Below are 12,892 nucleotides of genomic sequence, written 5' to 3' on the forward strand. Positions count from 1 at the left end.
CACACCCAGCCTTCTGACGCAGAGCCATGGCGACATTCAGCACCCAGATCCGCAACAGCTCAACCTGGCGATCTGGCTCCTGAGGTCCTAGAGTTTGGCTACCTCAATCTTCCTCCCAATTGCATGAGCATCATTCGGGAGGCAAGAAAGCCCACTACTAGAGCATGTTATGCGGCTAAATGGAAGCGGTTTGTCATTTATTGCGCAAACCACAACATTAACCCACTAGATGCTTCCATTCAGAAAATCATCTGTTACCTGTTCCATCTGTACCAGTGTAATTTGGCATATACTTCCATCCGCATTCACCTGTCTGCGATGGCCGCATACCTCCAGAATAGACAACACCTTTCACTTTTCAAAGTGCCTGCTATCAAAGCTTTTCTGGAAGGACTCAAACGGGTCATTCCACCACGGACACCACCAGCTCCAGAATGGAACCTCAATGTGGTTCTTACCAGACTGATGGGTCCTCCTTTTGAGCCACTACACTCTTGGGAACTTCAGTTCTTGACTTGGAAAGTGGCTTTCTTAGTAGCAATTACATCGCTACGAAGGGTTAGTGAGCTGCAGGCCCTCACAATCCAAGAGCCTTTCTTCCAAGTTCATGCTAACAGGGTAGTGCTCCGCACTAACCCTAAATTTTTACCCAAGGTTGTGTCTCAGTTCCACATAAACCAAACAATTGAGTTGCCGGTGTTTTTTCAAAATCCTGAGTCGCTGGCGGAGCGGATGCTCCACACCCTTGACGTTAAAAGGGCCCTAATGTATTACATTGACAGGACCAAGGATTTTAGAAAGACTAAGCAGCTTTTCGTTGCCTTTGCATCACACCACAAAGGTAACGCTATTTCCAAGGCTGGTATTGCTAGGTGGATCGTCAAATGTATTCAGATCTGTTATGCAAAAGCTAAACGCACTCTTACAATTCCACCGAGAGCCCACTCCACCAGAAAGTTGGGGGCCTCTATGGCCTTCCTTGGAAACATTCCCTTAGAGGACATATGTAGAGCAGCCACATGGTCTACCACACATACATTTACTAAACATTACTGTGTAGACGTGCACTCTAAACAGCAGGCAGCTGTAGGTCAGGCTGTTCTCAAGACACTTTTCCAAACTGCTGCAGCTGGCACGGGCGGCCGCCGCTAATGGAGGGACTGCTATGTATTCTATGCACAGATATGAATTCAGCAGCCCACATGCCTCGAACTGCAAATGCTACTTACCAGTATGCATCTGTTCTTGGCATGTAGGGCTGATGACATTCATATCGCCCGCCCTCCTCCCCGGTGCCTGTAGCAGCTGCAGTATTTACAGATTATTTCATGGCATGGTCATCATTCACATAGTTCACTCCATCTCGGCCACAATGGCTAAAAACAATCTGGGGATGGAGTCGTTGCCCATGCGCACTGTAGTCCAGGGGAGGAGCCACCTATCTCGTGATACTTCGAAGACTCTTCCAGGACAACAATGTGCAATCATCCGGACCCAACACTAGGCGGCGATCTATGCACAGATATGAATGTCAGCAGCCCTACATGCCAAGAACAGATGCATACTGGTAAGTAGCATTTGCAATCCTACACATGTCAGTGGGGTGATTCCAAACCTCACTTGAAAGGGTGGTTGGATCCACCGCCTGTGGTGAAAGGCACACCTGCAGTTCGAAACAGGTGGCCCCCATCCACTGATGCAATGACCCAAATGCAGGCATAGCTTCAAACCTGCTCTGGGGACAGCTACTTTTCTTTAATCTGGCTCTTGTCCCGATCTGCACCTGCGAGCCTAGTTAAGTGCGTGTTGCGGCACAAATAGGGACGATGCATCTCATGTATAATTTGGGCCCAGGTGTCTAACATCAATGAAACATACATGCAACAGTGTTTCCTCAATGTGTATTCCAATACATTTACAGCAGAATGTTTCTAAAGGAATCTACCTGGAGTATAATTAATATAACAGATTTAATTCTTACTATACAGTTAATAAAACCTGGGTAAGAAAACGTGCAACAATTAATGATATTCCCGTGCATATAAATTAATAGCATTATTATATGTGGCATTACAGGAACGAAAAGCAGACACATAAAATAGAAACCTTAACAAATACAACAGAATCCTGCCTGTGCTACTGGAGTAGCAGTGACCTGTTTCCACTTGGAGCTCCCAGCCGGTGAAAGGAGTTACCAGCGCGAGGCCGCAGAGGAGGCGAGAGGCGCGGCCCCGGGACTGCGAGGAGCAGCTTCTAACATCCTCAGCTGTGTCCTCTTCCCTGGCGAGCCGCGCCCCCTCCCAGTGCCCGCCCCCACCGAAGAGTTCATTACTCCTCGCTCAGAGGAGTCTGTTTGTATTGCCCAAATCCTGCCTGTGCTACTGGAGTAGCAGTGACCTGTTTCCACTTGGAGCTCCCAGCCGGTGAAAGGAGTTACCAGCGCGAGGCCGCAGAGGAGGCGAGAGGCGCGGCCCCGGGACTGCGAGGAGCAGCTTCTAACATCCTCAGCTGTGTCCTCTTCCCTGGCGAGCCGCGCCCCCTCCCAGTGCCCGCCCCCACCGAAGAGTTCATTACTCCTCGCTCAGAGGAGTCTGTTTGTATTGCCCAAATCCTGCCTGTGCTACTGGAGTAGCAGTGACCTGTTTCCACTTGGAGCTCCCAGCCGGTGAAAGGAGTTACCAGCGCGAGGCCGCAGAGGAGGCGAGAGGCGCGGCCCCGGGACTGCGAGGAGCAGCTTCTAACATCCTCAGCTGTGTCCTCTTCCCTGGCGAGCCGCGCCCCCACCCAGTGCCCGCCCCCACCGAAGAGTTCATTACTCCTCGCTCAGAGGAGTCTGTTTGTATTGCCCAAATCCTGCCTGTGCTACTGGAGTAGCAGTGACCTGTTTCCACTTGGAGCTCCCAGCCGGTGAAAGGAGTTACCAGCGCGAGGCCGCAGAGGAGGCGAGAGGCGCGGCCCCGGGACTGCGAGGAGCAGCTTCTAACATCCTCAGCTGTGTCCTCTTCCCTGGCGAGCCGCGCCCCCTCCCAGTGCCACGCCCCCTCTATACCCGGGAGTACTTTTAGCAGCATTAGAGACGCGCAACGCGGGACGCGTGCGGGGCTGAGCGCGGAGCTAAGCCCGGGCCAAGGGCGGGCCCGTTGTTGCCCGTTAGTGACCGGTAGCGACCGGACCGGGCCATTCCCTTTACACCTGAAATCCACTATCAGACTACAAACATGCCTCCGAAAACTAGGAGTACTACCAAAAGCAAATCTAAAAATGCCCAGGAGGTAGCACAAATAACCGGCCCTATTGACTTGTTCATCACCCGCACTCATGAGGTAATAAACCAGAGCATCTCCCTTCTTGAAAAGAGAGTGTCACTGGACCTTATGAACGCGAAGCGATCGTCCTTGGGAACTATTGCAACTGCTACATCTCCGATCCACCTCACCTCCCAAAACTGTTCTTTACCTGTGCCATTGTCAGCCTCTGAAACTATCACAGTACCATCCATAGTAGACCTCTCAGTCACTCAGACAGAGTCTGACCTGTCACTATCCTTGGACAACCTCGAGGCAACCCCCGACTTAGCGGCCTGTCAAACCCAAATTCAAACCCAGTCAGAATCCCAGTGTAACGTTATCTTACTTTCCCAAGGAGAAAGGGAAGGAGCTATCTCAAAAAAAGGTAGTACAAAACCAACCGATAGTGCGTCAGAATCAGCTCCTAATCCCGACCATGCCACAGTCCATTCAACTCCTGAAGTACAACCCCTCCAACAAAGCATATCACTTCTTCCGGTAGTCAATGTTCCACACCAGGTAACTATGAAAGAGGCAACTCCTAACCTCTGTAAAACATGCAATGTTACTTCACAAGTCCTGACAACTGTAAAAGATTTACTGTATCAGTACTTAAAACCCATCCAACTTAGTATTAGAAACCTGGAAGCCCAGATGACCATTCTTTCGGCATCACTACTTGATACAAACACACGTATAGAAATAAAAGGTCAGCGAAAAGCCCCCCAGTCCTCTAAAAATCATCCACATCCACAACCACCTAAAGCCATAAAACAACCAAATTTGACCATTCCACTCCCAAAAAATAAAACACAAAGTACCACAAGCCATAACTTACAGTCTGTAGAGCTCCAACCACATCAAAGCAAAAACATAGTGGCACTAGAACAGCCATCATCTAGCGCAGGCTCGACAAATCAAGACACACCAGGACCAGCGACCAGTAAATCTTGCAAACCTCACTTAACAAAAAAACCAGCACCTCCTCAGCCAAAGCCAGCGGTCCCCCAGCCTTCTCCTAAAAATAAGCTTAACAAAACACCAGCTAATAGGCGAGCTGCCCACCTGCCCCCAGAAGCCACTCCATACACGTTAGTACTCATCGGCGTACCAGAGCTAACCGACGATACACCTGAAACTGCATGGTCTCTTAAAAACAAGGTCATGCAGTGGTTAAGCATCAATAGGCCCTTAGAACCCCACCACTCGGGAGGGATATCCACAGCCCGCAGAGTAGTATGGGTAGGCAAAACACCAAAAACGACCCGCGGAGACTGCATAATAGTAACTTGCAGAGACCCCTCCGTAGTGGATCATATTTGTGCCTGGCCCGCACTGGAAAAAAAGGGGGGAATTGACGCTCGTCACCTCTCTTTTTTTTACCCTCCTGCGCGGCAACAGCGCTATACTCCACCTTGGAACTGGCACCAGACACCTAGGGAGTCTTGGCGCCATCCTCCAAGAGAGCCTTGGTTTCAGCCGGAGTACACCTTTGATCAGGGAGGCAGAAACCCCCCGAGAGAATGGCCAAGGCAGCACCAACATTGGCAAGATAGGCCTCCACAATCTTACGATGGTTGGCAGGGTTTTCCAACGCAAAACCGTTTTGACTGTCTGGAAATGGTCGATTGACCATCCAGGGCTGATTCTAGGAGCACAAACACTTCTATCCTATCACAGCAAACAAATCTCATCCAGCACCAAGCTTCCCCGGAACCAGTTTTCTGTAATAACGGAAACTTAGTTCTAGAAACATCAATCGTTTCCTTCCGCTCCCCCAACATTGTCACCCCTGAAAATTCCCCTTCGGCAACTTCCACTGTTTCCATAAGCAACCCCAATAAAGCTACTGATAAAACCTCCGCAGTCATAGGCAGAAATAACACTGGCTCGCAACATCACCGTATTCCAGTTCCCATAGTTCCTGTAAACTCACCGCAGATTGAATTCCGTCAACCACAGACTAGTCTATCCGCAACTATCCCGCCAGTTTCAACCCAGGTCCGCGCAGTCTTCACCAATTTGACCATCTCCATTGCATATTGGAACATTGCAGGCTTGCTATCGAAAATAACACTAGGGCCTTGGCTTGAAACAGCTAGAGAACATCAGATACTGTGCCTGCAAGAAACGTGGTCCACAATTCCACTCCACCTTGCGGGCTATAAAACTTTCTTCACCACAGCAGTACAGGGAAATATGGGCAGACCCAAAGGGGGTCTCACGACGTACGTAGCTAACACTCTCGCCCTTAGAATGAAGTTAATAAAGGAGTCACCAACATTTCAAATCTTTGAATTCACCCACTTGACAGTATCCAAAGAAAATAACAAATATATACTCATAAACTACTATAACAATCTAGGTACCTTGGATAGCTGGTCAAACCTAGAGGAGATTGCCTCAATCTTAACAGAATTCCAAAATGTCAATACCTCGAACACAAACTACATTATTTGGGGTGGCGACTTCAATCTTCCTCTATGTCCAAACTATAAGAACGGCAATTGCGGCCTTCAAAACGAACTTGGGGACCCCATACCCCACTTTGCCCATTCACTATGTGGTAACAAACTTAGTGAAATTTTATTCTCTTTTGATATGGACTATGCGAATGAACTGGTTAATCCGCAGCAGGATTTTCAGCCCACTTTCCACGGGCGTGGCCATTGTACAATTATCGATTACGTAATGGCATCAACCTCACTTAAAGGGCATTTAGTGAACTTTGAAACTGGGTCAAATCCAACAAGTGACCACTACCCACTCAGCATAAAAATCAACCTCAAATGGAAAAGAGCCCACACTACAAAATCGAGTTCTCTCAAACAACAAACTCTTTCCATGAATAAACTGAACGGGTACACAGTAAAATGGGCCAAGATCGACCCCGAAGAGGTGACACAGAGGGTCTTCGGAAAAACAGGTCAGTGGCTATCTAAATGCACGTCTTTGAATGCATCACCGCAGACGATTATTAGCAGTTTCCAAAACATCCAGGAAACAATTCGGGATGAGTTATTTGTTAAAATAAAAAACAAGATCCAACACCCTACTGCGAGATGGTTCGACACCGCTTGTCGAAAGGCTCTTTCATCACTCAAAAACGCTTTGCATAAGTCTACCAGGGATCCCAAGGAAATTTCCCATCTGAGGAAGATCTACAACCTAGCAAGGAAAGATCGCAAAAAACAAATCAAAAGAGATCTCTGGCTCCGCCTACATGACAGTGCCCAAAGAAAAGATAGTACTGCATTTTGGCAAACCATAAGATCGCCCTTCCTGGCCAACAACACAGACACTGATCATCTTGATGTGGCTATTTCAGAGGAAAACTGGGTTTCCCACTTTGCCAAAATCTTCGGAACAGCCCCAGGCCCTGCAACAGAAATCACACCACATGAGGCCCAGTTAACAAGTAATAACATCTACCCTATTAAGATCCATTTTCATCTAAACGAAATCATAAAGGCAATCAGGGCCTCCAAACCCGGCAAAGCCCCAGGCCCTGACGGTGTTCCAATGGACCTGTTCCTCCATGACGTGGACTTTTGGTCACAGCTAATCACCCGGGTCATGTCAGCAGTATCCAAGATCGGCCTTTTCCACTCGTGGTCTACTTCCATCCTTTTGCCCATTTTTAAAAAAGGAGACCGCAACGATCCCGCTTGCTACAGACCAATCTCCCTTCTGGACTCAATGGGCAAGATTGCAGGTCGGGTACTCCTGGACCGTTTACAATCTTGGGCCCGGGAGAATAACATCCTAACCGATCTGCAATATGGTTTCCAGAAGGGGCTTGGGACCATGGAGCAGGCCTTGAATCTCGTTTTATTGGCTGGCAAATATGTACACGCCAAAGGAGGGAACATCTTCCTCGTCTATGTCGACCTAAGTGCGGCATTTGACTGCGTCCAGCATGCAAAACTCTGGCAGATATTAAGCGACCTGGGTGTGGACCCCCCGATAATAACTTTCCTGCGAGAACTTTACTCAAACGCTGAAGGCAGAGTTCGGTATGGTACCAGTGGCGAGCTGTCACGTCCATTTCAGATAACGAAGGGAGTTAGACAGGGCTGCGTCCTGGCTCCCTTCCTGTTCAATCTTTATACGAATGGTCTTGAACAGGCTATGCTGGAAGGGAGCCAGGATCTCCCACAAATAAACCATCGCCCGATACCCACGCTGCTGTACGCTGATGACTCAGTGATCTTAGCACGGACCTTAAACCAACTCCAGATCCAAACCAACAAGTACACAGCATTCATGGACTCACTTGGCCTCAAGATAAATATCAAAAAAACCTTCACAATGCACCTCGGCCCTCGGACCAAAATCACAAAACCAATAATGGTAGACAATACCAAATTGGCAAAAACCCAGGTCTACCCATACCTGGGTATCCTGGTCGACGATGCACTGAATTGGCGGAAGGCAATTGAGGCCAGGAATCTGCACCTTCGTCGAGCTACTTCAGCTTTAACATCTTTCTCACGGAAATTGGGGAAACCAGCCCCATCAGAACTTTTGACCATTTACTACGCAAAATGCCATAGTGTGGCCACATATGGTGCTGGCATCTGGGGACACGGCCGTATTGACCAATTACAGGTCACTGAAAATTCCTTTGTAAAGTACATCCTGTCCCTTCCTCAAAGCTCACCGACATTAGCCTCACATCGGGAGCTCGGCATGGAACACATTGTTGACACCATCCGATGTCAGCCCATTCTCTTGTGGCATCGAGTATGGTGCAACCCTGAATGTCATCTAACCCGCTCCCTTATCACTGACTGTCTAGCCTTGGCTAATTGGCGTAAAATCCCATGGTTAAACTACGTATCCAACTTATTTAAAGACCTGGGCTGCGATTCCTATTTCGAGGAACCACCATCAGCAGAAGATATCTCCAGGAAGCAGTTAAAGGCAATGTGTCTGGACCACCTAAGGGATTTACGGATTCAGACAGAGATTACCAAAACATCCAACGAAAAAATCGGCGCCCAACAAACTGGAAAGTGCATACAGCCTTATTTGACGTATTTTTTGTCTAATCATGAAAGGTATCTACTAACAAGACTCCGATTTAATATTTTCTTTCGTTTAGTCACATTCCCTGAAACGAAAAACTGGTCTTCAAAGCTATTGAACTGCCCCTGTGACGGAACCTCTAGACAAACCACGATCCACGTAGTCCTCTTTTGTAAATACTATAAAACATCTAGGAAAAAATGGATTATTCCGATCCTTCGAATTAGCGGTCACAGACAAACGCATGCAGCATATCTATACTTGCAATCTTTAAAGTCAATGCATGAAGCCAAATTCATATCGACCTTTCTTAAAGAAGTCTTAATAATACGTCGCAGCATTTCTAGTTAAACGAGAATTGAACAGTATTTCAAAACCTTATTTCTTCTTTTTACCCATTTAAAAAATGTTCTTAATATCGTGTTTTTATTCATGTGTTAAGTCTTTTTTCTTTCTTTACTATGTACTTTTTATGATTATTGAAATGATAATCGAATAAAAGTTAATGAAACTGAAACTACAACAGATTCAATACATAGACTTGCCTCCTATGTAGACAATGGTATACTACTCCAGCTAGACACACATATTCAAGTAGAACAGGCACTGTGGGGCAGATTTATGTTGCATGACGCATCTCTGCAATTCGGCAGAGATGTGCCAGGAAAGATATGGCACGCAAGTTTATCCTTGCGCCACCCATGATGCGCCACATTTACAATGCGGCGCACCAAGGCGCAGGAATAAACAGATGCGTGTCGCATCTAGGGCGTGAAGTTGGCGCAGTGCTGAAGTTGTGTTGCGTGCGGCACGCAACTCCAGCACTATTCCAACTTGCCCTATCTCTAACGTGGTGCGTCAAGCCTGACGCCTGCTTCAAGCAGGCGCAGGGTTTTGACGCATCTGCGTTGGGAAAGTGACTCAGTGAAATCTTGTAGATTTCACTGAGTCACTTTTCAGGGGTGTTCCTGCGACGGAACGCCCCCCCTGTGTGGAAACGCCCACATGAACCCTGACGCAGGTTTCATGTGGCGCAGGACTTTACACCGTGACGCATCTCCATAGATGCGTCACGATGTAAGTATGTCGCAACGTGTCGCAGGGTTTACGCTGCCGCTGCATCACAGAAGTGACGCAACGGCTGCGCAAAAGTGCCGCAAGTCCGACATAAATCTGCCCAATGTTTTTAAGAATAGCAAGACTCTGTGTCGATGTCTCAGTCTCACTTTGTCTGCAGTAAATACACGAGACTCTCCTCAGGACACACAGATTTCTTCAATTGTTTAGCTCTCGTTTTTTCAAGGCAGTAATATGTTAATCACTCGGCATACACACCATCACTCGGCATCATTAAAAGAAAACACAAACACAACAGAAGCTTCAGGAACTTACGTATAGTTGAGGACAGCATTTATAAACTTCTCTCCCTTTCAAAGGTACATATCACGTAGCATACAAGAGCCCTCGTATTTCCTAGACAAACACAACAGGCTACAAAAATATCTGCCTATAGCACGCATGATACTTACTTAATATTAACAAGTCCATTAAAAGAGCTCCCTCGGTAAATTGAATGCTAGTCAGCGATGGGAATTACAAGTAGTGCGATAATACGAGATCTGGTAAATATTCCACCCTACCCCAACAAACTCATAATGAGGCGACAACTAGAGTGAGGCTTATTAAAAAAAATAATAATTGATGAGCCATACTTGGGCCAAAAGTCAAAATGGATGCTGCACTGTGACATTTGTGCATGTATGCACCATGAAATTTTTGTGTCCATAAATCAACACGCTAGGGTCACTGTATCGTCATGGCAGATATATGTGTTGTGTGGTGAAGCATGTGAAAATGAATGCTCTGGGCTTTTAAAAAGATTTTCCTCAATGCTGTTCAGCATTGACAATACCCATGTTTATGTTCATTTTGCTAATGCTGAACATCGGTGAAACCTACTGCCTTTGCCAAGGCATGCCAATGTTAACATTTCTCCTGATCTACCAGCAGTGCTGCAAGCTGAGCCCACACGGTGTTTCACCCCACATCAGACAGAGCACAGAAGTCACCTTGATAAGGTTCCTTGAACCTTCACTAAAAACCTTCATTAATCTTATGTGACATTGTAGAAGAAGTGGGAGGAGGAGGTTGGTGAAAGGCTGAAGCAGGAAGAGATGCATGTTAGCATTTAGTGGCCTCACCATTTGCTCTCTCCAGTCCCAGCATCGCCTAACATAGGAGAACACATCAATCACACAGGCTGCAAGTGGAAAGCCAGGACTGAGTCATGCTCTAGCGGGAGGACAAGTCACATTTAATTACTGCTGAGGACAGCACACTCTGTCGGGAACACCCGAATAACTCCCTGATGGTCGAACAGAGAGCCCGGGGGTCTGGGACACCTTTCCTAAATTCTGCCTCTGAGGCATTTGCCTTCTTTTCCATAGTACTTTAATTGCAAAAGGGCATGCTGGTGGCTTTAAATTAGTCACGTTCACAAACACAGCAAGCAATTTGTCTTGCTCTCATATCTTAGACAGGGGAGGCTGACCTTGAGAAACAAAAATATCCATGGCTATTAACGGGAAATGACTGGGATATCCATATCTTTAGAAAACGAACCCCAAAGCAGGGGCGGCCTTAGGCATGTGCAAGCTGTGCACCTGCACAGGGCCACCAAACTCCAGGGGCCACCACGCCAATATATATCCTTAATATAATAATCTTCTGAGGATGGATACATATTTGCGTGGCGGCCCCTGGCAGGGATTTGACGGCCTCTGGCTCTGTTCCACTTCCAAACACCCTGACCCCCCCCCCCCCTCCCCCCCTCTTCACTGGCCTCTGCGCTCCGCCCGGACCCCCTCTTCTGGGGCCCCCTACCTACGCTCCATGCCCAGGGCCGCCATGAGCCTAGAGCCGCCCCTGCCCAAAGCCTCTGCACTTCAGCACATTTATCTAATAACTAAACTCAAGGAAGTACCGCAACCACGCATTTGAAATGTAAAGTATGGGAAATCATAATAATTTGATTCAGCTAAAGAAACCAAAGGCCAGTGCTAAAATACCCATTTGCAAACCAGAATCTGCCATCTGCAAAACGAACGGTTTGGAAATTGTCCATTCGTAGGGAGTTGGAAAATGACCTGCCTGATGAATATTCATGAGACAGGTTGCAGTATGCGATCCCCTGTGATGGACTGGTGATGCATGCAGTTATGGATCCCTACAGGGGCAGCCGTCCCCTATCCCTGCATCTGCATTTTTGGAGCAGCCTTAAAGAGACAGTTGCAGCTCTAAAAACATGTTTCCCACTGGGGTAGACAGCAGGTGGAGCATGGCATTGTTCTCTGTACCCTACCAACTCCCCTTATGGCGGTGAAACACAATCCCCAAAATGGAAGCTGTCACCCAGCCATGGCTTCTCTTTTGTCAGTCAGGTACCACTGCAAATCGGGGTTTGGTAAATGGACAATGTTTTTCGACCACAGCACCGGTCACAAACCACTGACATACATCTGTCACTCATAATCAGGAGGTGTGACACAACTTTCATGCCCCCTCCTATTTGCAATTCGGTAAAGGTAGCAAGAGGTCTTTTACAAAAGAACTTTTGTACATTCTAAAAAGCCATTCTGCAGTTGCACAAATTGTGATTTTGTGAATCACAGGGTGTGCGACTGCAAAAGGGTTTGTGCATCTTTCTCCAAATTCTCTGTGTGCCTTATTATTAAGGCTCCCAAAAATCTGTTTTTAAGGTTTTTTCCAGATATATACAGACAGAAAACAATGTGTTTTCTAACTGTATTTATTTTTTAAAGTGGATACATACAGAAAATTGGGTTTCTTTTAAAGTGACTTTCCATGCTGTCTTTCATGAAATATAGCCCAACAGCTGAGCAGATGGACAACATGGGAAATTAAAAAACACGTTGAAATTACTTTAAATAACTGCATATGTCAACATACATTTGTGGTGAAATGCTCATATTTACCAGTGGATGTACTGTCATGTAATATTTTGAAGCCTAAGTAGCTAAAACACAACATACATCAAATTATGACTGCACGTCTACCTGTTACATAAATATGGAAATGTACAGTTTTACAACTTCATTTATCTGAAAAACACAAAATAAATATGGATAAATACAGATAAAATGACCCAAAAATAAATATGGATAAATACAGACGAAAATGTTAAAAAAAAAAGAAATACCATAAAACCGGGAGCTCTACTTATTATATAATCACGGCTGCTCCTGCTTCTTAAGAAAAAAAATATGTTCTTGCCATGAGAAAACACTAATGAGACATTTCTGCTGATACAAGTGATTGAGAAGGGTAGTACTCACTTTGACCATGACCGTCTTGGCAGTGCCCTGCTCACCAATAAGCAGGACTGCCTTGCTTTGCTTCATGATGGTGTGCATAAGGAAATCAGTCCGGACATTGTCCACATTTGGGACGAGAATCGAGGCATACTCTGGCACAGAATCCTTGGGGTAAATATATTCAGGGACCTAAAATAGAAATCAAAAGGTAATCACTTTACAGATCCTGTAGGCTGTGGT

General features: G+C 46.6%; 1 protein-coding gene across 1 annotated transcript in view; it reads right to left on the minus strand.

The window, feature by feature from the left end:
• Positions 1 to 12,892, minus strand: part of LOC147722959 (dynein axonemal heavy chain 5-like) — a 1,378,573-nt gene that overhangs the window by 756,027 nt on the left and 609,654 nt on the right. The window contains exon 51 of the mRNA XM_086965349.1: positions 12,674 to 12,841. Within this exon, the coding sequence (XP_086821475.1) occupies positions 12,674 to 12,841 (168 nt within the window). The remainder of the gene's footprint in view (positions 1 to 12,673; positions 12,842 to 12,892) is intronic.

This window comes from Lissotriton vulgaris, chromosome 4_1, assembly GCF_964263255.1.
Source record: "Lissotriton vulgaris chromosome 4_1, aLisVul1.2, whole genome shotgun sequence".
Taxonomy (NCBI): domain Eukaryota; kingdom Metazoa; phylum Chordata; class Amphibia; order Caudata; family Salamandridae; genus Lissotriton; species Lissotriton vulgaris.